At 38.6% G+C, this 26,687-nt stretch overlaps 2 protein-coding genes across 4 annotated transcripts in view; one reads left to right on the plus strand and one right to left on the minus strand.

Moving 5' to 3' along the window:
- The first annotated feature begins 352 nt into the window (after nt 1-352).
- On the plus strand, nt 353-10,770 carry ccdc181 (coiled-coil domain containing 181). Of its 2 annotated transcripts, none has more exons than XM_057840732.1 (6): nt 353-463; nt 2,223-2,327; nt 4,785-5,621; nt 6,433-6,579; nt 7,039-7,199; nt 7,267-10,770. In XM_057840732.1, exons 2-6 carry the CDS (start codon nt 2,226-2,228, stop codon nt 7,436-7,438), a joined length of 1,419 nt encoding a protein of 472 aa, XP_057696715.1. In that variant the 5' UTR covers nt 353-463; nt 2,223-2,225; the 3' UTR covers nt 7,439-10,770. The 2 variants fall into 2 exon arrangements, with proteins under 2 accessions (XP_057696715.1, XP_057696716.1); XM_057840733.1 differs by having other exon boundaries at nt 359-463; nt 2,220-2,327.
- The window catches only part of p3h2 (prolyl 3-hydroxylase 2), a 103,400-nt gene continuing 87,096 nt past the window's right edge, over nt 10,384-26,687 (minus strand). Inside the window, exons 7-16 of one of the 2 annotated variants that reach the window (XM_057840729.1) lie at nt 22,408-22,497; nt 21,995-22,035; nt 18,712-18,803; nt 18,505-18,632; nt 18,291-18,386; nt 18,037-18,187; nt 15,890-16,007; nt 15,686-15,761; nt 13,386-13,526; nt 10,384-13,262 (exon numbers count right to left, since the gene is read on the minus strand). In XM_057840729.1, the coding sequence (XP_057696712.1) occupies nt 13,170-13,262; nt 13,386-13,526; nt 15,686-15,761; nt 15,890-16,007; nt 18,037-18,187; nt 18,291-18,386; nt 18,505-18,632; nt 18,712-18,803; nt 21,995-22,035; nt 22,408-22,497 (1,026 nt within the window). In that variant the 3' untranslated portion in view covers nt 10,384-13,169. The remainder of the gene's footprint in view (nt 13,263-13,385; nt 13,527-15,685; nt 15,762-15,889; nt 16,008-18,036; nt 18,188-18,290; nt 18,387-18,504; nt 18,633-18,711; nt 18,804-21,994; nt 22,036-22,407; nt 22,498-26,687) is intronic. The other variant, XM_057840730.1, reaches the window with a different exon arrangement.

Below are 26,687 nucleotides of genomic sequence, written 5' to 3' on the forward strand. Positions count from 1 at the left end.
CCAAACCAGCGTTGCGTTCAAAGACTCACGCACGTCCTGAATTTACTTATAGAGATCACCCAATAGGACAGACAGACAGACAGACAGACAGACAGACAGACAGACAGACAGACAGACAGACAGACAGACAGACATGTCATATTAAAAATGAAATTTATTAAAACACAATATTACAACTCTACGTTACATTACGAAGGCTCTGTTCCGCGGAGTACGCTAATACGAATAGGCTTTAATGGCTATCTGCGCATGCGCGAGTGTAAATGTTGTCAGTCTCTATGGCGACGTGACAGCTAATGCTTTTAGGGTTGCAGACGGCGAGAGATTATGTGCACAGGTGTCGCCCCACAGACTGACAGGCAGGCTCAGTGTGCATGTGACATTTTTAGATGGTGGACAATTGCACGTTTGCACGTTCGGTTTCACTGTTTACACACCGAGGGCGCAGGTACCGGGACCAGCGGTGAGTTGACAAACAAGAATTTCCTATAGAATCATTGTGTACGAGTGAAATCGTGGCGTGACCCACGGTTGAACTTTTAATGATATCATATCCTGTTAATTTATTTATATATTTTGAGCAAAACAAAGTTGGCAAATGATAAGAAGCCCCCCAAATTAGTGTTTTAACCTTGGATGTAAATCCTTGTGTCATAACTGAGTATGTGAAATCATTTGACGAGTAAGTTAATAACATTTATGACCATGAAACCACGAAAAAAACTAATTTTAGAAAAATAATCATCAAAATGAAAACCAAATTATTAAAAGTTATTAGTAATGATTGTAAAATATCATATGAAACTCATTGTAGTTGCCTACTATATGAAATATATAAAGAAATGAAGCTTCCGAACCTTAATACTACCAACGTTGCTACTACTACTACTATTTAGAGTAATTCTAAAATTTCTACTATAAATGATGTGAATTTATGTCACTTTTTTGATTTTCAGCTCCATATATATGGCGGAAAACACAGACAAGACTGAAAAGCAGTTTCTGCTCTTGCTCTCCTCTTTAAAAGAAACTGCTGTGTTTCAAGCCAAAACAACCGTTGTGTTTGATAGAACAATATGTCTATATGCTGCCACAGCAGATTCATGGCGCATTAAGCCCCCGAACTATTTTTAGTTTGTCCGTTTTACCCTGGAAACCCGCGTTTACAGACGTCGCGCAACTGCTTTTGTTTCAACCCAGCCATAAAACGAAGGTAATTAATTATTTTTCTTCATCAAAATGTCTGTCATTTTTAGCTTATAATCATTAATTGATGTCTAATATTTCGTTTAAAAAAATAACGGCTTTAAAAAATTATTCACTCGCATATTTTAAACTTTTAAACAAATGACGTCACAATGAAAAAAATGGTGTCTGTAAAAAAGTCACGGATATCTACCTCATAACTATCGCTTAATTGTATATTTTTTGTTACTGTTGCATTTCTCCAGTATGTCAGATGATAAATAATCGATGCAAACAAAGAAAAAGAAAACAAAAAACGTTTAAAAGGGTAAATATATGAAAACGAAAATCTCGACCACTCCTTAATGTCTGAGATTTCTGCATCGTGATCCTTGTTATATTACAATGTTTCACCCATAAAATCCCCCCAAAAATCCAGCTGTGGCCATTCACAGCTGTGTCATGACACAGTGATACATGCTACATGGAGTTTTTGGATCGAAACAAGTACGTGATAATATCCCGTTAAAGTCATGGCGTCTGTAATTCTGCTCTCGCATGCTCTCACCTCCAGATAGGGTTTTGCTGTTCAATTTTTTTTTTATTTTAAAAATGCCCTCCTGTTCGAAATGTTTCTGCCCACAGAAAATTGAGATTTTAAGCTTTTCAATGATGCATCACACATGCATATCGGACAATTTTGAAACTCGGCCAAAGTGGGGGTCTCAGAGCAGAACTTCCAGTCACCTGAGTGTTTTCCGCCATATACATTTCTTGGCACACTGTGTACTAATGATCACAAAATTAAGGACACATAGCCTTAACAGTTTATAGTTGCGTTAGTAAAACACTGCCAATAAAACTGAGCCTTAAATGTAATCATAAAATCAGCATATCTGATGCAGCTATCAGATTCAATCGAGTATATTTCATCATATTAAAAAAAAAAAAAAAAAAATGAACCAAGTCAATTGTAAGATGTAGGAGGATGCATTTCAATAAAAATTCATTATCATTTTATCTTCTGGTGACAGTAGATCATGAGTGAAGTGCTTTACCGAAAAAACCGGGAGGAATATAATGATGACTTTGAGAAGGATCTGGATTGGCTGATCAGTGAGGAAAGTCGGGGTGAGGAGCAAGTAAGTGAAACCAGCTGCTGACATACTGTACTATAGTAATAACATCCTTTCACTGTGCTGCAATATTTATGAACATGCTTATACACATTGTAACACTAGCATGCAAACAATAGGTACACTTTGAAATGCAACTGTAATTTAGCACATTACCCGAGTAAAACTCTGAAGCAGTTTGCCAACCTTGACTTAGACACATAGTTCATATTAGAGGAAATCTCACTGTACATCTAAAAAACTTACAAGCCTCCTGTCATCTTGTTGAAAGCATTTTATTGTCCTGCCTATCAATCTACTTCGCTGTACTAATAAATACAGTGAGTACAAACCTGTTTATTTGCTAACTTTTTGTGACACAAAATTTGAGACCAAGATGATTTCTACAGTAAATGTTTTTCATTCTTTGGACACATAGTCTGTGCAAAAAAAAAAAAAAAAAAAACTAAGAGAAGGAATCTAAACATATGTCTTTTTTGGTGGGTTTGTAAAGATAAACAACTGAGATGATGTGGCTTGAGTTTGAACTGTTGTGTTATGATCAAAATTTACCAAACAAATTCAAACTCATGGTTACTCGTTCATTGCCATTCACATCGATCGCTGTCAATGGCATTGAATGAGTTAAATGGGATGCCAATCCTTATTTAACAAAGTGCCTCTAAAATACCCAAATAGAGTTCTTATGTTCCAGGAGGCTATTTGTGATATTTTAATCTTTGTATCAAAAGGTTTAAGATTTTGCCCTACAAAGAGAAAAATTACCTTAAAGCATGATCCCCTGCCATGCTTCATTACAAATGTGGTGTTCTTCTGGTGTTGAGCAGTGTTTTTCCTTTTGCGACGCCTTTTCAAGTTCAAGTTCAGCTTTATTGTCAAATATGCATATAAGTAGTGTTGAGAGAAATGGTAGAGGAAATGTTTTGTATTCATAAATGTGTCCTCAGTTGATGTGGAAATAATGCTCCTATTGCTTGTTATTATTGACATATTATCTTTTCGCCACAAGATGGCAGGATGGGACTTAAATGTCTAAAGTGCTACATTTATTACTTCTTTGTGTTTGACTTTGATTACTTTGATTTGTGGGATTGCCTGTGAAGACAGCAATGAGAGAGGATGTATCCGCATGTCGATGGAAATTAAACACTGCATGTTTTGGCTAAAAGACAACTTATTCTCCGTCAATTCTTCCTACGAATGCAACGTTGAGCTGCAACCACCTCAACAAGTAGAACATACAGCACAGATGAAATTGCTTTCCCCTCTCCCCACGTGCAAACATGCGTATAAAAACACAGCATAAAAAAATAATAAACATAATTATAATAGATAAGAATAATAATAAATAAAATAGCAACTGGACTATGTACAAACAAAATGAATATAATTTAAAAATGTAATATGGTGCAAAAGATAGGTACAAAAGTGACTTGAAGTTAGGTAGTGCATTTTCAAGAGAGAAAGAAATAGCAGCTGAATGTAACAGTCCTGAGTGAATATTAAAGTAGGCTAGTGCATTGGACGGCAGGGGATGATGGAAGGGGGGTTACCTTATTTGGCAGAAGGTACAGGGGTATGAAGGGGAGTTCAGAGCCCTGACAGCCTGGTGGAAGAAGCTGTCCTTGAGCGTGCTGGTTCTGGCCCAGAGACTCCGCAGTATTCTCCCCGACGGGAGCAAGCTGAAGAGGCTGTGGGGTGGGTGGGTGGGGTCACCCGCAATCCTGGTGGCTTTGTGGATGAGGCGGAAGTTCTAGATATCCAGGAGGGGCGTGGGGGGGGGGCACCGATGACCTTCTCAGCTGCTCTCACGATGAGCTGCAGGGTCTTGCGGCAGACCACACTAGAGGTTCCATACCACACGGTGATGCAGCTGGTCAGGATGCTCTCGGTGGTGCCCCTGTAGAATGAGAGCATGATGGGGGCCGGGGCTCTTGCTTTCCTGAGTTTCCGGAGGAAGTACAGGTGCTGATGGGCTTTTTTAGCCAGTGACTTTTGAAATGTTGGCCAAAAGTTCAAACTTGGTTTCACAATTTTACAAAAAACAACTTGAAATCTCCCAAATGCATGTAAAAAAAATAATGTGTTATGGTTTGATGATTGTTCCCATATTACTCGCTGAAAACAATTTTAAAACTTTCTGTCGAGTTGTACAGGTTACGCTAATAGTGAGAAAAAAAATAGAAATTATTATAATTATTATATAATTATTAAAAAGTTATGCTGGCCGACATGGTAAACCTCACGTTTGAATTTTTGAATGAAATGTGTGTAGACCTTTTTAAATTTCCACTGTAGTTAACAACGTGATAATCTCTCAAGGCACACTTGAGTGGCACAGAGTATGGAAATCACTGGGTTAACAGTCGGGTATGGGCGTATTGTTCAAAATCAACTGTTTCTCTCTGCATTTAAGTTTACTACATTACATTATTATACTACATTCAAGTTTCCACCACACAGGGTCCTGACTACGAGGACATTGAGGCGGACATCAACAAAGAGCTGGCCAATGACGAGAAACAGCAACAAGAGGAGAGCGGAGACAACAACTCGAACAAGCAGGAAGATGATGAAGAGAGGTGGCCCTCACCAATGGAACCACTTGAGTACGACTCTGACAGAGACAGCCTTATGAAGCCCTTTCGTACAACACCACCTCCTTTGGGTCTTGGTGAGCAGACAGAAGAGGAGAAAAAGTACGTCCTAGAGAAAATCCAACAGGCCAACAAGGAGCTGCGGGATCAGGACGCTCCAGATTTGCGCCGGAGGCGGCGCCTTCAGTTCAAAGACAATCTAGTTACCTTGGTAGTGCCTCCGGTGAAGTTTGAAAATGACGCCGGGGAGGTGGAAGTGTCAGGGAGATTATCTGAGCTGAAATTGTCACCTCGAGGGGAGGACAGTGGAGAGAAGAGAGATGAAGGGCTAAAGGAGGGAAGGATCCTTATGGAAAAAGATGGCAGGTTTCATCTTGTCAGTCTCAAGGAAGTGGAAAATCAAAGCCTCCTTCCTCCGATCGTACAGGATCACATGGGGAAGAGCTCCACGTCCACCCACTCATCATGTTCCTCCTTCGGAACTTCTCCCTCCTTTCAGAAGGCCGATCCCCTCCGGGGTCCCAGACCTCCAGTAAGGTCCAGCTCGGCCTGTTACAACTACAGAGGAGGACAGAGAAGAGGCACCAAACGGAGGGTACAGTCAGCCAGCGGGACACCCTCCCAGGCTACGTTTAAGCTCTCACCCCAGCAGAAGGAATTGCTGCAGAAGGCCCAGGAAAAGAAGGAGAAGATGGCCAGAGAGGTAATTATGCTGACCTGCAATCAGTTATGTGTCTACATCCAGGTTGCAAGAGATCTGTATGCAATTTAAACCAAGGCTGCTAAAACATTTACAGTTCGAGCCAACAAAAACATCTACCTCTAGAGCAAAAAAACAAAACAAACAAACACTCGTTATGAATCTCAAATGAGTCATGACAAAATCAGAAATAAGACAAGGATATGCATGGGAGATGCCTTTGATCAATGGAGACATCCTATAGAGAAACATGACAAAAAGACACCAAGGTTGCACAAATTTTCATCGACACTTTTGAATTTTCATGTATTACTTTTCATGTATGGTAAACTGACATTTGGAATATGAACAAAGTTGGCATGCTCGTACTATGTAGTTTAGCTTTTAACTTTATGGTAACCTACCACACTAAAAATGATTACTCATTAGAGCACCAACTTAAACCTGGTGCAATTTGAAGCCCTTACTTGAAGACTGTAGCATGTATGTACTAATTTTTTGGGATGTGATTGACATAAGTTGTAGACAACACATGTTGCATGTTCACAGGGTCATTACTAACGTTAATGTGTAGTTTGTGCCATTTTTGACCACCAATCTTATACAGTATATGGCTCTTTTAAATAACTTTTTTTTTTCTCAAATATACTCTACCCTGCTGCAGTCCATTCGCCCAAAGCTCTTTAAATTTTCAATGGCACCCAGATTCCGCTAGATAACGCCAAAGCTATTCGCAAATTCACGCCACAAGTATTTGAGCGCGCCACTGTGTTGCTCACAGTGTCTCATTAATTCTCCAAACGTATGATGTCAGGCCGAGCAGAGGAAGTTGGAGGAAGAAGAGCAGAGGAAGCAGGAGAACGAGCTGGCTTTCAAGGCCTGGCTGATGAGGAAGAGAGAGCAGCTGCAGCATGAGAGGAGAATCCACAGAGCTCAGGAGATGGAGAGGATGAATTCTCAGGTAGTTACCACAAGGACCTGGTTACCTGCAATTCGGTCACATAATGCTCAATTTCTCCCAGAAAATGATTGCAATTACAAATGTTTTGTTAGTAATATCTTCATTTATTTTGCTTGCAATTAAAAAACACAAAAAAGAATAGGAAAAAAAAAATCATGATCATTTTACACAGAACTCCAAAAATGGGCCGGACAAAAGTATTGGCACCCTTTGAAAAATCATGTGATGCTTCTCTAATTTGTGTAATTACAGCACCTGTTACTTACCTGTGGCACATAACAGGTGGTGGCAATAACTAAATCACACTTGCAGCCAGTTAAAATGGACTAAAGTTGACTCAACCTCTGAAATGAAAATGAAGTGAAAATGAACTTAATCACAATATTTTAATTATAAGAGTTCCACCCGCTGATAAGAAAATGCCAATAAAAAGTATTGTATAACGTGTGTTCTTTGCAGCAGAGGGACTCCAGTGTGGCAGAAGAGGCCTTCCGGCTGTGGCTGCAGAGAAAACAGGAGCAGCAACAGCGAGAGAAGCAACTGGTACAGCTGAGGAAGTTGGAGGAAGACAGTGGTTATCTTCTGCGGAGCAGAGAGGAGTGTGAACGTGCCTTCAAATTGTGAGATCTCTGTTTTTGGTTATCATATGGGTATATGCAAAAGTTAGACTCGTATATTTGCCCTCAGGTGGCTGACCCGAAAGCGGGCGGAAAAGCGGGCGGAGCAGCAGGCGACTCGGGAGCGGATACGCAGGTTCGCTCTGGAGGAGAGGCGTGCACGGCGTATGCGTGAACTGTTGTGCATAGCCAGCGACAACAGGACGTTCCGATTCACGGATCAGATGACCTGTCACTTCTGAAATAACCATTTGTCCATCGTCCCTTTGCCATCCTCATTAGGGTCACGGATAAACTGGACCCATGAAAAATACCATGACAAAATCAATTGGGAAGATTCCAGCACATGACGGGGGTCACTTACATGTATTCGAACCCACACGTTCTGTCTCCCATATGGTAAAACAATTCAGCGCACCAGTAGAACTAGAGTGGACTGGTAGAATGACAGTCTTATCTGTTTTTATTTTTTTAAGTGTTTTTTTTGTTTATTTTTCCACTACTGTATGAAATTCCCATACACACTATAGTGAGATAACTACTGAGGTGAGAAGAGTAGCCAAAAATTTTACTCAAGTAAGAGTGGCGTTACTTCAAAATAATATTGCTAAAGTAAAAGTAGTCGTCCAAAAAATGTACTGAAGTACGTACAAATATAAAAGTATTTGGTGAAAAGAATACTCAAATAATGAGTAACATGTAACGGCTTAGGATTTTTTTTATTACACAATGGCCGCTTTTTTATCAGTTATCTATATGAACTCCTATTATTTATATTGTACTATAACCTATTACATAACCACTTTAAGCCAAAGAAATACCCCCAATTTTTTTTTTTTTTTTAAATCATTCAGTTCTGGCAAGAGAAAAAAAAAAATCAACAGAAATGAAGCATTATTCGTCCAAAGAGCATGAGTGCCCTCTATTGGAGAAAACATATTTCCTATTCTGAAACTAAAAGGATCATATCTCTGGGTTTCCATGTTCAATCGGTGCCAAATAAAAACTGGGAGAAATGTTAAAATCTGTGCTTTCGAGTCATGTTAGCTGCTGCGTACTTTGTCCCCCCCCAAAATTTTTTGACAGTGCTTGAACGACACTACGTGATTGAACAGGCCGGCGTGATCTTAGAACAGCAAGCTTGAGTTTGATTGGTATATTGGAGTCGTGATTATTATTGCGACGTCTCATTGGTGAAACTGATTGAGCCACTGTTGGCATCTCTGGCAAAAAAGTCAAATCTAATATGTAGAATAAAGAGGAAAAACGACTAGTGTAGCCCAAGGTAGCGGAGTAAGAGTAGCGTTACTTGTTCACAAATCTACTCAAGTAAAAGTAAAAAGTATGGCTTAGTAAAACTACTCGTAGAAGTACATTTTTCTCAAAAAGTTACTCAAGTAAATGTAATGGAGTAAATGTTACATGTTACTACTCACCTCTTGATAACTAGTAAGGCAACATGTCACTGATGATGCAAAAATATGTGCATTATTAGTAAAACTAGCAAGATGTTAACTAGTTGCCACTTGTAACAAATAGTTCTATTATACAGTATAAATAATATAACACTCAGGTGACTGGAAGTTCAGAGATATGGTCAAATTCCAAAATGATCTTATATGCATGTGAGACACATCATTGGAAACCTTAAAATCTCAATTTTCTGGGGTAAGGAAAATTTTAAACAGGAGGGCATTTAAAAAAATGTAACCCCTAAACCCTAACTGGAGGTGAGAGCATTAGAAAGCATAATTAAAGACACCATGATTTTAACGAGATATTATCGCGTATTTACCTTGTTTCAATCCAAAAACTCAGTGTAGCACGTCTCACCGAGTGTCAAGAAACAGCTGTGAATGGCTACAGGTGGACTTTTTGGTGATTTTATGGTCAAACACGGTAATATAACAAGGGTCGCAATGCAGAAATCGCAGACATCAAGGAATGACCGAGAATTTTTAAAAATATTTACCTTTTTAAACGCTTTTATTTTTTTAAATTTTTCTTTGTTTGGATCGATTATTTACCATTTAAAATATCGGAGACAATGCGACAGTAACAAAAAAAATACAATTAAGCGATAGTTATGAGGTAGATATCCGTGACCTATTTACAGGCACTTTTTCATTGTTTTTTTTTTTCATGGTGATGTAATTTGTTTAAACTTTGAAATATGCGAATGAACAATTATAAAGTTTTTTGTTTTTTTTTTCTTTAATATAAGACATCAATTAATGATTGTAGGCTAAAAATAATAGACATTTCGAATAATAAATATAATTACTTACCTTCTTTTTATGGCTGGGTTGAAACAAAAGCAGTTGCGCGGTGTCTGTAAATGGGGGTCTCCAGGGTAAAACGGACAAATTAAAAATAGTTTGTGGGCTTAATGTGCCATGAAACTGCTATGGCAGCATATAGACATATTGTTCTATCAACACAACAGTTCTTTTGGCTTAAAATACAGCAGTTTATTTTAAAGAGGGGTGCAAGAGCAGAAACTGCTTTTTCAGCCTTGTCTGTGTTTTCCGGCATATATATACTGAACGTCTAGCATCAAGTGCCGTCAATGGCACAGACATTCACAGCCAGTCTTTCCAGTTTAAATGAATTGGATGTCTTTTGCCATCAACTGCATGCAAAAGGTTAAATGGTATGAAAAAAAAAAATCAACTTTAGTGTGTTACTTGGTGCCATATACTGTGTATTTCTGTTTTCAATCTTAATTCCATTAAGTTTCATTAACATTGTATTCATTTATATATGTATCTGTAATTATTAAAACGATATTAAATTGATAAATATATGAAAAACACATCGTTATCTGTAATAATAGTAATGAAAATATGCTCTTGCTCTATGAAGGGTTAAATGTCTTACGTGTCAACTTTTCAATAGTTGTCCACTGTAGTGACCAGTCCCTGAAGGGGTTTTAAATACAGTACTAGTGGTCAAAAAGTGGCGCTAGTGGTGGAAAAAATGTATTAGTAATCTTCAAACATTCTGCTAGTGCGCTGAACCGTCTTACCCAAGAAGGACCCTTTAGGGAGAGCATGTACGCTTGGAGCCAGAGTTCCATGTAGTGTTCATTTAGCAAAATGAGTATATTTCTTGTAGTAGTGGGAGCTTCTTACGAGGGAGTATCATCACTTGAATTTTTTCATCAAACGTTCACTTGATTTGCTTCATCATGAATTACCATTTTAAAAAGCGACATCTGTCGCTCTTATTTTTGTTTTTTCTTTTTTAATGAGTTCAGATTTTGTTGTTTTCTTAAAGTACATTCACCACAGTGACCTCTCAGCCTACATGTGTACATTATATTTAGGTTTTCAACTTCAACAAACCTGCGACCCTCGTGAGGATAAGCGGTACGGAAAGTGAAACTTGGACAAAAGAGCAGTGCTGTGCATCTTAGAGCCAATGTATGTTGATAAGATATTTTACTGACTATACTGTACAAATTAATGTATAAAATATAAACTATACAGTAAGTCGGTAAAAACTTGTGACGATATTCAAGCACAACTGTGTGACATTAAAGTATGCATGTGAAAGAATAAATCAAATAAAAATGATATACCAATACATTCTATAATTTATTATAGCCCACAAACATACAATTTTGTGCATTTCATCATTAAATATCAGTGAAAACAAAATTATATTTAAGCTCTTTGAATCTCCGCAGAACAAACTACTGTATTCGGCCCATTGAATTTACAGTGCATGACTATGACATGTCTATCACCTGTATATCAACAATAATATAAAATATCATATTCCTTGAAACAGGAATGATTGATCTTTTATAATAAAAAGCTTCCCATATTAAAGCAGACAGTGGTGACAGCAGCTGTCTACAAATTCAAACATAAATTAAAAACACAATACAAAACACAATCATTTCCCTAAATTTGACAGCCGTACCGAGTGCATGATTATTATAAATATTTATAATATGCAAAACACATCTCTTTGAATAGTGCTAGTTCAAATCTATAAAAGAAAACAGTGCACTGTGTATTTTGAGGACAACAATTACTGGCATGGATATAATAAAACCAACCCAACTTTTTTGGACATACAGTGGTATGAAAAGCTCTCTTAACCTTTTAGAATTTCTCATATTATTGCATAAAATCCCCATCAAATGTGATCTGATCTCTGTCAAAATCACAGAGATGAAAAAACTCTGCTTTATCTAAAACCAGCCAAACATTTATAGGTTTTCATATTTTAACGAGGATAGTATGCAAACAATTACAGAAAAGTGAACAATCATATTTAATATTTTGTACCCCCACCAGGACTAATCTTGGCCCATTCTTCTATCCAAAACTCCTGTAGTTCAGTGAGATTCCTGGGATGTCTGGCACTAATCACTGTCTTTAGGTCATGCCACAGCATCTCAATGGGGTTCAAATCTGAACTTTGACTTGGCCACTCCAGAACATGTATTTTGTTCTTCTGAAACCATTCTGAAGTTGATTTACTTCTGTGTTTGGATCATTGTCTTGTGCACCATCCATCCTCTTTTTAGCTTCAACTGTCTGACAGACGGCCTGAGGTTTTCCAGCAAAACATCCTGATAAACTTTTGAATTCATCGTTCCATTAATGATAGCAAGTTGTCCAGGTCCTGAAGCAGCAAAACAGCCCCAAATCATGATGGTCCCTCCACCATGCTTCACGGTGGGGATGAGGTGTTGATGTTGGAGAGCTGTTCCATTTTTCCTCCACACATTAGGTTGTGTTTTACTCCCAAACAATTCAACTTTGGTTTCATCAGTCCACAAAATATTTTGCCATAACTTCTGTGGAGTATCCAAGTGCCTTTTTACAAACATTAAACGAGCAATAATTTTTTTTTTTTAGACAGCAGTGGCTTCCTCCGTGGACTCCTCCCATGAACACCATTACATACAGTTGTTGATGTGTGCACAGAAATATTGGACTGTGCCAGTGATTTCTGCAAGTCTTTAACAGACACTCTAGGGTTCTCTTTTTTTTTTTTTACCTTCCTGAGTATTCTGCGCCGAACTCTTGGTGTCATCTTTGGTGGGTTGCCACTCCTTGGGAGAGACGTAACAGTGCCAAACTCTCTACATTTGTAGACAACTTCTCTGACTGTCGATTGGTGAACATCCAGACTTTTAGAGATGGTTTTGTATCCTTTCCCAGCTTTATCTGAATCAACAATCCGTAATCGCAGGTTTTCAGACAGCTCTTTTGACTGAGCCATGATGCACGTCAGACAATGCTTCTCATCAAGACAATTCTTATCAGGTGTATGCTTTATAGTGGGCAGGGAAGCTTTAAACCACTCATCAGTAATTGGGCACACACATGACTTAAATTGTTTGGTAAAAATTGGTTTCAATTGCTCTTTAAGTCTCCTTAGTCTCCTTACTTATTTCCCCCCTTCTGTCATTGTTTGCATGCTATCCTCATTACAATATGAAAACCTATAAATGGTTTGGCTTTAGTTACAGCAGACATTGTTTTTACATCTGTATGATTTTGACAAAGATCACATCACATTTGATGGTGATTTTATGCAGAAATGTGAGAAATTCCAAAAGGTTCAGATACTTTTTCATACCACTGTAGAAAGTACCTGCTTGTCAAGTATTACTGACCTCGAAGTAACTTTTAACGTCATTCTGGACTCCGGATAGTGTTTTTCTTAATAGAACCAATATGTTGAACTCAAGAGTACGCAACAACCTAAAGCAGGAAAAATCTCCCTATTGACACTTTCACAGATCAGTAAGACATAGAAAAAGACAAAAACAGCAAACACACACTCCAACACTGGTGCGCATACCCCCAACACACACAAACATACTCACACGAAAAATGTTTTCGAACCTGCACTCAAAATAGTATAAAAATAGATCTGTTTCTGATTCAAAGATAAAGTCCACAATAAATAAAAGTTGATAACAAGCAGCGTAGGAGGAGGCTACTGCTACAATTCATCTTTGGGGTTAATGTCGAGGCCATGACCCAGTCCGGATTGTGTGATCAAGGTCTGGATCACCTCGTCTGCCTGCAGTCTCTCCTGTACAAAACAAGGCACGCACGATCAGAAACTGTTTCTTTTCAGATATGTCTAATTCTGGAAAAGCTTGCAGTTATTGTACATGTACAAATAAAGACAGGATTTGAAAAAGGAAGATCGTACCATTTCCCTGAAGAGCGGGTCCAACGTGAACCACAGAGCTACAGCGCACCTTCGCCCATTGGTGACAGCTTTCACGCCGTGTGGATTCTCCCCACCTGAGGAGAACGCCACCACTCTGCCACACTTTGGCTTCACTGTAGCCTGGAAACCAAAGTAACAGCAGCATATTTAACATGGCTTTTCTAATGTGATTGTGGAGAGGATTTTTTGCCGCAAAATCTTTGGCACCCATTGCCTCCCACATTTGACATCTGATTCCTCCAGCTTGACCTATTCCAAAATGTATCAAAATTTCTTGTGACACAGTTGTATGTTTAGTCATCCAAAACTTCACCTTTCCATTTGAAACACGCTTTTTAATTTTTTTTTTTTTTTACAAAAAAGCACCATTAATTTCTAATGATATTATTTCACGTCTACATTGACATTGCTCATTAAATTTACCATGAAAAATCTCCATTTAGTCTCATTGACGTTAAAAAAAAGTTCTTCAGCCGATTTCAACTATTACAAGTTTAATTTAACCCACTTGCTCCAATTAAAAAAAGTGTAAAATTCCCCCCAAAAAACATATTGAACCATTTGAAGTTATTTGACTCCAAGGTCAACGTACTTTGACCCAAAAAAACTCCTCATTAGCTCCCATTCAAACAGAACTGAAACCCACAGACAAACTTCCATAGGCTCCTGTTGACCATACCCCAGAGATAGAGGGAAGGCAAGTGGCGCAGTGTCCCGAATTTCAAAATTGTCCTATATGCATATGTGATACATCATTGGAAAGCTTAAAATCTCAATTTTCTGGGGGAAGAAATTTTTTTGAACAGGAGGGCAATTAAAAAAAAAAAAAAAAAAAAAAAACCTAAACCCTAACTCAAGGTGAGAGCATGACAGAGCATAATTAAAGACACCATGATTTTAACTAGATATTCATCGCATACTTACCTTGTTTCGATCCAAAAACTCCATGTATCATGTATCACCGAGTGTCAAAACACAGCTGTGAATGGCCACAGCCGGACTTTTGGGGGATTTTATGGGTGAAACACGATAATATAATAAGGGTCGTGATGCAGAAATCGCAGACATCAAGGAGTGGTTGAGATTTTCTTTATGAAATATTTACCCTTTTAAACGTTTTTTTTTTTTTTTTTTTCCTTTGATTGTATCGATTATTTATCATCTAAAATATCGGGGAAATGCGACAGTGACAAAAAAAACAAAACAAAACAATTAAGCGATAGTTATGAGGTAGATATCCGTGACCTATTCACAGACACTATTTTTTTCATTGTGACCTAATTTGTTTATAAGTTTAAAATATGCGAATGAATAATTTAAGTCTTTAAATTAAGTATTTTTTTAACTAAGTATTAGACATCAATAAATGATTCCAAGGTAAAATGATAGACATTTTGATTAAAAAATAGAATTACTTCTTTTTATGGCTGGGTTGAACCAAAAACGGTTGCGCAATATCTGTAAACGGGGGTCTTCAGGGTGAAACGGACAAATTAAAAATAGTTCGGGGGCTTAATGCACCATGAAACTGCTATATCAGCATATAGACATCGTTCTATCAAACACAACAGTTCTTTTGGCTTAAAATACAGCAGTTTATTTCAAAGAGGGGTGCAAGAGCAGAAACTGCTTTTTCAGCCTTGTCTGTGTTTTCCGCCGTACACATACGTACGGGGTTGGACAAGATAATGGAAACACCTAATACTTTGGCATCATAATCACTGAACATAATTGTTAAAGAATGGCATAACTAACATTCTACTGAAGTTGAGCCTCTCGCATGGCTGGCACAATCCCCAGACCTCAACATTATTAAGCATTTATGGTCAGTTCTAGAGATTCAATTAAGACGTCGATTTCCACCGTCATCGTTTGTATAAGAATTAGAAGGTATTCCAACTGAAGAGTAGCTTAGAATTCCTTTGGAAACAATTCACAAGTTGTATGAATCAATACCTCGGAGAATTGAGGCTGTAATTGCCGCAAAAGGCGGACCTACACTGACAATCAACTAGGTCTCCCAAAAAAATCCTAATTGGTTCTCACTGATTCTCACCTCGGACCCACACTAAACAGAATCTAAATCTCAATCTCTCTGGCTTTCATACACATTTAACTTGGAGGCATGAAAATGCTATTTGACCAATTTAAGCGTCACAATATTAATCTCATCCACCAAGACTACATCCAAAAAATGACCATGAAAGCATTACCCCCTAATTTCTCCAGAAATGGCAAGTTTTAGTTAATAGCACTTTTGGCAAGGAAAAGCAACTTACTGTGACTGTTTTGGCATCCATCTGCGTAAAAATGAACTCGCCACCTTCAAAGTCTCCATTGAGGTATAGTAGTGCACTGAAAAAAAAATGGCCAGAATACATGAGAGGTTAGTGAGCATGTGGTATTCTGTTGTACGAGACCATGAAGCGTCTACAGTTATCATCAGTCACTTATATATCCAGCAGCACAAAAGCAGACATTACCTGTAGTCCCTTTGTGTGTACGCTGGGGGCTCCTTCCAGCATTCATTGGCCTCGGGATCCAGCAGACAGTTGTCAGCGTGGATGGGATGGCTCAGGTCATTTCTGTGGTCCTGCTGACCTGTTAAGTAAATAAAAATTAAATCGACAACATTTTCAAACATAAAATATCATAAACAGGGTTTATACAGGTATCAGCAAATCTAATTTAATGCATTTAGTGCCACTTTTGATGCCACTTTAAACTAATGTAATGCCCATGCCCAACTGCAGATTGTTTCACACACACCAATCGTAAGCAAAGTTGTCCAATAATGATTTTTTAACGAATAAACAATATTCCAATATTGTCCAACTTCAAAAACCCGATACCGACTTCTGTGGTCGTGGACTTAACATATTATGGCTAATTGTATTGTGATGCCCCACTGGATATTTTTAACAATGATAAATGTAACACCTTTGAGGTTGTTCTATATACATATTCTGTGAAAAATAAGAACAACAACTTCAATTGAAGTAAGTAGAAATGAAAATAGTCACTCTTTTTGGATCAATTGAAAGTGCAAATTGCCAATAAGGCACTCTCATATCACATATGACTCACACAGTGCTTCTGGGCACACTGCATCAGTACAGTGTATAAGGAATGTAATCAATTCAAAATAAAAAAAAAATTCAATCATTTATTGTTTATGTAATATTTGCACCATGCATGCTAATGGTCTGCTCGCATAACTAATCCCAATTATCTTAGTTTGGAGACATCTAATGGTCACTAAGCATAACTGGTGTGCTAAGCTGTGACCAGCCCTTGTACAAAGGCAGACGGCTTCTACATTCACTTTGAAGGCAAAACCCATCTTTGTCCAAAACCAATAATAAAAAAAACAAACCAATGTCGATGTTATCCGATATCAGTTTAAAATGTTTTTATCGGCTGATGTTAATCGGCTAAACGATAATACTGGCCAACTCTAATACATTTTGTAAAAACAGTTTTCTTTACCGTCAAGTTTACATAATTTTTAATGCTTTGAAACATTTAGTTTAAAGGCCTGAATTTTGAAAAAAAAAAAAAAAAAAATCAATTTAATGACTTTTAATGCTTTTTTAATCACCCACATAAACCCTGATAAAACAATCCATTGAAGCTTTAAGCCTACCATATTAATATATTTTAACTCTTTTAATCCAAGTATTTTCGGAGAGGCCAATGTCTGGATTACCACATGATTATGAGCACTACATATTCAAGGCCCACACATTATTGTGTTTTATGACTCTTCATAGGCAGAGACAACTAAATAATAGAATAGAATCTCATCTTTCATCAAAAAAATAATTTTTTTTTACCTAATTGGGTGTTTTTTGGAATTAGAAGTAAATCATAGGCATTTTGACCAATATCACATATTTTTAATTAACAGACATTAACAGCTTTTTGTGAATAAATCTGTATTTTTTCACCTCAGTGACCCCAAAATACCATAGATACCCAACACCATCTGAGATGTGCGTTTCTCATGGCGTAGCTAACCATCGCATGTGTCTCAACCACCCAATCGCTATTTAAAAATTATGAAGAGTACCCAACGTTTGGATTCTACTTGACAAATATTGACATCATTGGCTCAGAAAAAGTTGTTGGTCACTGTGTTGGTATATTTGGAGTGCCAACTTATTCTTTAGGTGTACAGCTTTTGAGAACCTGTGTGAAATTGGCCCCCCATCAGATGCAAATTAATATAAAAATGATGTCAATGGTTTCCTCTGTGCTGCTATTGTTTTTGAGATATTTACAATTCTTTTATAGGTCAATCTGAAGTTTTGATTAAAATGGCTAAAAATGATGTCAATCGTTTGTGCAACGTTTGTGCTGTAAAAAAAATTGTTTGTGGTGCTATTGTTTTTGAGATATTAATTTCGGGTGATGACGTCACAACCACAAATGATTGTCAGCATTTTTATATAAATTTGTGTCTATTGGGAGGCCAACTTCACATTGGTTTACACTATTGCAAAATACAAAATAATGATTACTATATGTCTGTGACTGTGCCAGTCGTCTTTGGAAAAGTGTGTCTGATAACAATAATGTACTTATGAGAGTGTTACATAGGTTCAAAAGCAATAACCGAACAACTGACCCGTGATGGCCGTGCGGCACACCAGGTGTGTGTAGGAAAAGTGCAGGGTGGAGTTGAGCAGAAAGTATGACTCGACGACACTTCTCACTCGCTCGCTGGCGTCATAGAAGAGACGAGCACTTTTCATGGGCACCCTGCCCTCGTAGCCGTACTGTGGAAGGAAGGAAAGTTCATGAGAGCTCTGATGATGTATTTGGAAGAGTTTTACCTGGAAGAGAGACCAATATGTCAATTGTTCTATGACATTTGTGCACCTGCAGGGCTTTGAGGACGGTTGCTCCTTCAAACTTCTCGTTAGGGGTATGAGGAGACGTCCTGCCATTGTAGCCGTCTCCTGCCAGCGTGACCATCTAGAAGATTTTGAAGTTAAAACATAAGCCTAATGTCTATTTTCTACAGTTTTTACATTTATACAGCAGTGGAAGTATTAAAAAAGGAACAATTTTGTTTTCATTCCACTATCCTTACGTGCGCCAGCTGCTGGAGATCTACACATTCGTCCTCGCTTATAACATGATCCAGCAGCACTCGTTGGGTACCATTTAATTCCGCCGAGTTGTACACCAGCCGCACATTGTTGTGCAACAACGGCCCCCCTGCAAGGGGCACAAAACCGCTTTCGTCAAAAGCTTGTTGGTTCAGGTTGAAAAACATTTGTAGAGAGAACTACGTTACCTTCTTTGAGAGGTTGTGATGCAGCCACATTGACGTTCTTCTTCTCTGTGAGGGGAACATACTCCAGCCCACCATCTGTACCGGATGGAATCCTGCAGAAGAAACACAAATACAAGCATTGTTACACATTCTAGATTTTCAATGTTTTTTGACTAATTACATTTGTATAACTATTGAATAAATACTGTACGTTATTATGTAAACCAGTGGGAAAGAGATCACAAACTATGCCTTTAGAGATATACTGTAATGACAGTCAGTTCAGATTAGAACTGTCAGAGAGATAATCATTTAAAATGTTTTACTTAGTTGTTGTTAGGCGGTTCCTCAATGTACGGTGGTACCTCGACATACGAACACCTCGACATCTGATCCTTTCGACATCCGACGAAAAATTTGACTCGTTATTTGTCTGGACATATGACGACATGCTTGAAATACGACGATTTTTGACAGCATTGCAATTTCATTGTTTTCACGTGGGACTGCAGCACGGTGGATTTTCATGTGAGAAAAATCAACATGGGTCCCAACAAGGTTAGTGCAGGTGGTGAGAAAATGGAAAATGTGACGCTTAATTGAAATTAAGATGGAAATGATAGAAAAATATGAGCGTTGTGTGCGCCTCAGTAAATTGGCTCGGAACCGACGGTCCTCCTCCGACCTCTGTTCGCCAGTCTTTAGTTAAGGTCACAATTATTATAATTGTAACATCGTCAACAAAGTTGCCAGCTGCGTCAGGTTTTTAATCATTTATTTCAGAACTTGTGCGACACAACACGGCTACTGTCCGCCGTACATAAAAGGACAAAATAAAATCTTGCCACTCTTCCACACGCACTGTCGTCAGTCACAAGGTGCGTTCAAGAACAGCAAGCAAAACACAAATTAGAACCTGATTTGTTATACAGTGATCCCTCTACTTCGCGCTTCGAATTTTGCGGTTTCAGTCTATTGCAGATTTTTTTTTCAGCCAAAAAAAAAATATACATGCATAAAAAATTAAAATAATGGAGAAAATATGGTGTAAAATCTGCCCGTTCCCTAACAGAAGGCAGAGCCCGCCCAACTCATTCCACCGCTCTGATTTGCTGGCCAGAATCACTTAGGAAAATCGCAAGCTGATTGGCCGAGATGTTTAACCTTGCTGCTATCGAAGGAAAATGGCTCCAAAGCGTCCTCCGCCTGCTAAATCCTCTAGCGAACTGAAGAAGAAAAGGAAAAATGATGACAGTGCACTAGAAAGTTCAATTACTGGACATGCTTAAAGTTGGCCACAGCTATGTGTCTGTTGCACGATATTACGGACTAAACGAATCAACCGTTCGTTACATAAAAAAAGATGAGGCGAAAATCCGGAAGACAATGTCATTTTCCAGGGACACTAAGCGAGTCGTGACTCCTCGCAACAAGACGATTGTAAAAATGGAAAATGCACTAACAGTGTGGATATCGGACTGTCGGGAAAAGAAGGTGAGTCTCGACACAAACATGATTCATGCAAAAGCCAAAGCACTGTATGCTAGCCTCATTCCTGAAGGAGAGTTGAATGAAGGTGGCGGTGATGCCGACTACGACGAAGATGAACCACAGCCTAGTACCAGTGCTTCAGGTGAAGAAAATTGTGGTTTTGTTGCCAGCAAGGGCTGGTTCGAAAAATAAAAAAAGAGCTTTGGACTTTGCAGCGTTACGTTGCATGGGGAGGCCTCCTCGGCGGACCATGACGCAGCTGTTCATTAAGTTGAGGACCAATATCCCAAACTAATTGAAGAGGGTGGCTATCTCCCAGAGCAGGTGTTTAACATGGACGAGACTGGCCTTTTTTGGAAGAGGATGTCATCCAGGACATTCATTTTCAAGGAAGAAGTGAAGAGGCGAGGCTTTAAGGCCCACAAAGATCGCGTGACTCTCAAGCTTCTCAATAAATAGTCTTTAACTTCATATCCATTGTGCTGGAGTTTTTTCTTCATTTATCAAGATCATCAGTGTGGTGAGCACATTTTAATTCATCTTATGCATGTTATTGTATATTAATATTGCATTTACTTTTCTAACTAGTACTGTATACACACACAAAAAAAAAATAAAGAATGTAATATACATAAAACAAAATTCTCCTGTATCCAAGCAGCTGAACAGGACAGGTTTAAAAAAAAAAAAAAATTTAAAAAAAAAGATTACGCTACTTCGCGGTTTTTCACTTATCGCGGTGGGTTCTGGTCCCCATTAACCCCGAAAAACGAGGGATCACTGTATTTTTTATTATTTACTGTATCTCATTTGTATCACAACGGGAGCAAAATCTATGTCAATAAGTTACAAAATTACAGCATCTTACATAAAATTCACTAATTAAAAGTGTGTCCACAGGTGTGATTTGGAGGAATATTTTTTTCACTTTTTTTCTCCACCGTTCTCGCTCAACTTTTTTTTTATCCCACTTTTAGCTTCCTCTCTTCTTCTCTCTAGGCGACTTGCACGCACTTTACCTTCACCGCCCCTCTTGAGCGCTCCTAGTGGACCGCCAAGGAATTGCTCTGCTGGATTCACTTTCATACTTTATCGGTATTGGCCGATACTGCGCAGCCAGGTATCGGTATCGGGGCCAAAAAATGGTATTGGTGCAACACTAGTAATTTTACAATCAAACAAGTTTAATTATGAGCAAATGCATGAGCAAATGCATTATTTTAGAAATTTTGCATTTTCATTAAAAAAATTTGGTTATTACGAGAATAAATATGCCCCGTATAAATGTGTAATCCTTCGACGCAGTTTTACTTCTAACAAGAAAAAACTAATACTATTATGAGAAGAAATTAAGAAGTCTTTCAGTTAAATGAGAATTTCAGGTTTCTGTGGAAAAAAGTAAAACATAAAAATATACACGTGTTAATATAAGGACAGTTGAGGAGCCGCTGACAAATATACACTTTCTTTAATTTTATGATATCAATACATGGCTGAATAGTCAAATAAAAAAAGTAAATAGAATTTGATGCTGTTTCACATTCTTTTGCTGTAATGTCATAATTTTTCTTTTGTTTTTGGTGTGCTTGAAATAAACTATTATATCATACAAGCCTGTTCGACTTCACTGACAAGTAAACAAAAATAATCAACTGTTTGTGAAATGCAGAACTATAGCCTACTTATCCGGTTCATCCATGCAGTAGAGATAATGCTTCGAGACAGATCTCGTATTAGAGCCCATTAGATTGTACAAATGAAACTGATTAATCGACTCAACAAGTTCAAGATATTTTGAGATGCAAGCAAATACCTGGTGGAGTCGTCTCTCCCACCCGAACTGCTCCAGTAATTCTGCAATAAACGGCCAACATGTTAGTTTGAGACTATAAAACTTGAACTAGAAATTTCGTAATATGACCAACAGGTGTCGCTTTTTACTTAAAAAAGAGATAAGGGTGGCAATTGACTGCCAGAAACCTGTTTCACTGCTTTGAGTCAGCTCCTGCAGAGCAATAGATGACTTACAATAAACACTTAGCAGATTTCGGACTATAATAATTTGCGCGTTAACTTTCACGTTCATTTTGTATTTTAGGGTAACTACTCTGAAGAGAAGAGCCCCCCCCCCCCCCCCCCCAAAAAAAAAAAAAACAACAACCAACCAACCAACCAACCAAACAAAAAAATAGTTAAAGCTTTCTTTAAGGTTTGAGTTACACAAACCCCTTCAGTGAAGTCCACACCCATGGTTTGGCTTCCAATAAGAAGGAGCTCCAACTCTTGTTTGTGCCTCCTCAGGTACCGAGCAGCCTCCTGCAGACAGACAATTATGGTGTAAGTTAGAGGGAAGAAGGCTAAACAGCACTATCATAAACTCTAGCGAATTTAACACTGGGAAGTCTAGGATTTTTATTTTTTTTTTTTGCTATGCTGAGAGTCTTTGAGAAAAGCCAAGTGGCTCTGCTTTATTTAGACTGGCTAGTTAATTGGACCTTGCCTAAAATTTCCACTTCAAAAAGTTGAATGTTCCAGTAATTTTTGTACTACTTGCTGTTTAGTGAAAAAAAAAAACAAAAAAAAAAAAAACTGGGTGGCAGTAACGATAACAACTTGTTTTTAAACAATGGATGGAACAAACAGTACATCTCTTGGTTCAATTAGAATTGGTATCCAAATAGTCCTATTGCTCTACTGTTCACATTGTGACATTATGAAACTAAGACAACACCTAACAAAAAATAGTAAAATTGTGACATTTGGGCCTTTCATTAAAGTGCTTGTGACAGCATAAAAAAAAAAAAAATCTTAAATAGCATTAGTATGTGAACTAGAATCACATTTTGGGACGATTCGACTACATACAACAATTTGGCAAAGCGAAAATGACAGGAAATTAGTCTTTTATTCTGCCGTTTAGCCCCGACTGTCATTATAGCGCTCTAGCGACCCCAGCTGGGGGATGACGTCGGCAGGGTCAAGATTTCATCTGATTTAGAATTCAGCCATGAATGAATTGCTCAATTCATCCATTGAGAGGGAAGATTCAGAATGAGGAAAATACGACACAGAGCAGCAAAATGTCATCATTGTTTCAATCTCTCTTCTCCAATATTTTTACAGGATATTCTTTTCTAAGTATTTTTCCCCAATGGCTAAATAAATGGTATGGTCATGACAAATAACAGTCTTGTGCTAAATGGAATATGAAATATTAAAAATGCATTTATTCAGTACGACAGGGCAAAATTACTGCATAATGGTAAAAACTGTCGACTTCTTGCACCTCCTGAACGGTATTTTATGCCACCGGAGTTAGTCCGGCCTTTGTAATTTCTCTGCCCCGGCTTCGGAGACGGAGGAAAGAGTGTAAACAAAGCAGGAGGCGTGACAGCTAGCCGACATGCTATCCCAAACCGAGCGGCGTTTCCAAGTCTTATTCTTGCCTTTCGAAACCGAAAAATCACACAAAACTACCCCGGATCATGTCACACGGCGCCGAGGTTGAAGTTTCACCGATGGGCAAACCCCCGGGCGGCGAGCAGGTTACAGCTCGTCGTTCCCCTGCTGATCTTTTTCGTCTTTCCAAAGCGAAAAATAGCACAAAACTACCCCAACTCATGTCACACACGGTGGTGAGCAAGTTACAGTTCGTCATTCCCCTGCTGCAGGCAGGAATGCTCGTTGCCAGGGAAGAAGCTGGAGAATGACCGTCAGACAAACCGGCCGATGTTGGAGGGGCACGTGACTGCCCGAGCCCAACCCGAGGATAGTGGTCTATTGCTGGGCACACGAAGAAGGCACAGGGGGCTGGAAGTCTGGACGATATGGAGAACCGCCGACAAGAGCGGGGGGCTTCGCAAGCATAAGTCGAGTATAGCGCTCTCTAGGCGGGCACACGAAGAGGACCGAGGGGGGGTGGGGGGGGGGGGCGGTCTTCGGCCGAGTAGCCTTCTCGGTGGACAATCCCCCGGAAAATGCAAGCCACCTCCTTATTAAAACGTGTGCCATGATCCCAGTGTTTGACATAATACAAAACTTGTAGTTACTCACTTCCTCTTAAGTCCAATGGTCCCACAGTTGTCGGACTTGTTTTGGCGGTCCATTTCATTCAGGAGCATAAAATACCACATGAAATATGAAATAAACATGCTTTTTGCTGTCACAGGCCCTTTAAGAGGCTGCAATGCAGTAGCAGGTAAATCCTTATACGAAAATGTTTACAGTTTAGAGAACGGCAATTTCAGTTCACCTGAGAAGGTTCATGTGGATTTGACGTCACTTGTCGTCAATGGCGGCCAATTAGTTAAGTTTCTTTTCTGCAAAAGTTCCTCAACTTCCTCTGAAGTTTGATTTGTTTTTAGAGTCCCATGGGAGGCAGAGTGAAATGCTCCGTGGGGCATAAGTTGTTCACCCCCGATGTAAGCTGACCCGAACCTTCGCGTGTGGCTGCAAAGCTCTTTTCTCATCCCCGTCTGCCACTGTTTTATTCCCTCTATCTGACTGGATTTCCAACTTATACGCTAGAGGAGAGTAGCGCTTCCCAGGCAGTTGGTGTTGGCTTTGCATTAAACAGATTGTGACTGACTGGAGATTGACAGTGATAGTGTTTGCTTTAACTTCCCACACACACACGCTGAACTAGAAAGGAAGTCGGGTGAAATTCTCAAATAAGTCAGATAACACAATGCTAACATCACCTGGTTCCTATTTGACTGCATGTACACCCAGGCAGACACAGAGACTTCAAAAGTATAGTATCAGTTATATGTTAAGGGCCCTTAAACATAACCATGATATGAACTGAGCAAAGCAGTTTATCATTGGCATTTATTATTATCTAGTGCACTTTTTTTTTTAAGTAAAAAAAAAAAAAAAAAATCACACGGCATTTGATAATTTGGTAAGGAGTGACATAATTATCACTGAGCAGAAGTGCTCTAAATTGAGTCTCATCTGGTTTGAGGTCTAGAAGAAAAACATGATGACATTTTTGGGAAGTTCAGCAACAGTCATGCTGTGCCAACTCATTTGGGCAGCATCACCCTGCCTTTTAAGATATAGTATTGAAACACAAGTTTGGAACATTCAAAGATTCTCTCTTCCCAAAACCTATTTCATCTGTGAAATGTAATAATGTTAATAAACTAACAAGTAATTGATACATGAGCAGTGAGATTTCTCCTATGTCAATTAAGGAAATAGCTTTGTTGTGTCGCAGCTTAGAAATAATGATTTTTGTATTTGGAACGTGTTTGGACTTTGCATTTCGCCTGACACCTCTCGGCCACCGTAAGAGTCAGAAGACTGATGCTGCATTCGAGTTAGGTGGGAAGTCGGAGTTTTCCAACCGCTGACCAGAGAATGGTTAGGGTTTCATTGGAACACCACTCGAACTGGGAGGCCTTTGTTGTGAAAAAAAAAAAAAAAGTACCCGACTTTAATTTGATGTCACTCAAAAAAACGGCGCTGTCCATCCATTTCCTCCACTATTTGATTGCTTATGAGAGGGAAGGTTTGCTGGAGGTCAAAATGTCTTTTGATGGCCAAAATAAAAAATAACTTGTCACGATCAGCCATCTTGCTGTTTACATTCGCTTCGAACGTTTTGAGGTTGCAACTGGTACCATCTGAGTGGCATAAGTCCGACTTCCCACCTTCCTAGAATGCAGCATGAGCATGAGTGGCCGAAGCACTTCTCTCTATTGTGGTCGACTTACGCATCTAAAAAAAAGAGTCCCGCAGAATGAAACGAATTACGGCAGGTGTGACATTGTTTTGGCCACATGGGTATTTTGAACAATGATCTGCATTTTGAATTCACTCCGGAGTCCTGACACTTTGAATAACTAGCAAACTGCACAGAATTTGTTGAAATCAACGCCACCGGCTAATGAAACCTCCGCTAATTCGAAGATTAAGCCTAATGTCTTACGCTTTAAGACTTCATGCACAAAAGGCTTTAATATGTTGCTGAGAGTAAATTAAAAGTGTAGTTTGTCTATTCATAGTGATTTTAATTTTTATGGGGGGTTGCATGTCTACCTCAGATTCTGTGCAATGTTCTGCATTTTGGTAACTTTTAATTTTGTGCATTGTTCCTCATATTTGTGAAATGCTCTCTAGTAGTTTGTCACCATGCATCTATGTTCTGAAATTAAAGATTGATTAAAACAGCATCTGGTTTTGTCAACTGTCACTCAGGGGCAAAACTCAGACTTCAAATTTGAACCGAAAAATGTAAAAAATTATCGACGACTGATAAGAAAATTTTTATCATGATAACAATTTTTGGCATATTGCCTATGTTGAACTTTTAATTTGATGTACTGCAGTTGTATGCTGTTTTTGACTACCTTTCATTGAATCAACATTCTACTTTAGATGTAACTCTTGTGCTGAAATACCACAAAAAAATATGGCAAGAGTTTACTGTAGCTAAATTAAGGTTATTATTCATCCCTTCATTTTCAATACTGCTTATCTTAATGAGGCTCACATTGGTG

The sequence above is a fragment of the Corythoichthys intestinalis genome, chromosome 7 (assembly GCF_030265065.1).
Source record: "Corythoichthys intestinalis isolate RoL2023-P3 chromosome 7, ASM3026506v1, whole genome shotgun sequence".
In the NCBI taxonomy this organism is placed as follows: Eukaryota; Metazoa; Chordata; class Actinopteri; order Syngnathiformes; family Syngnathidae; genus Corythoichthys; species Corythoichthys intestinalis.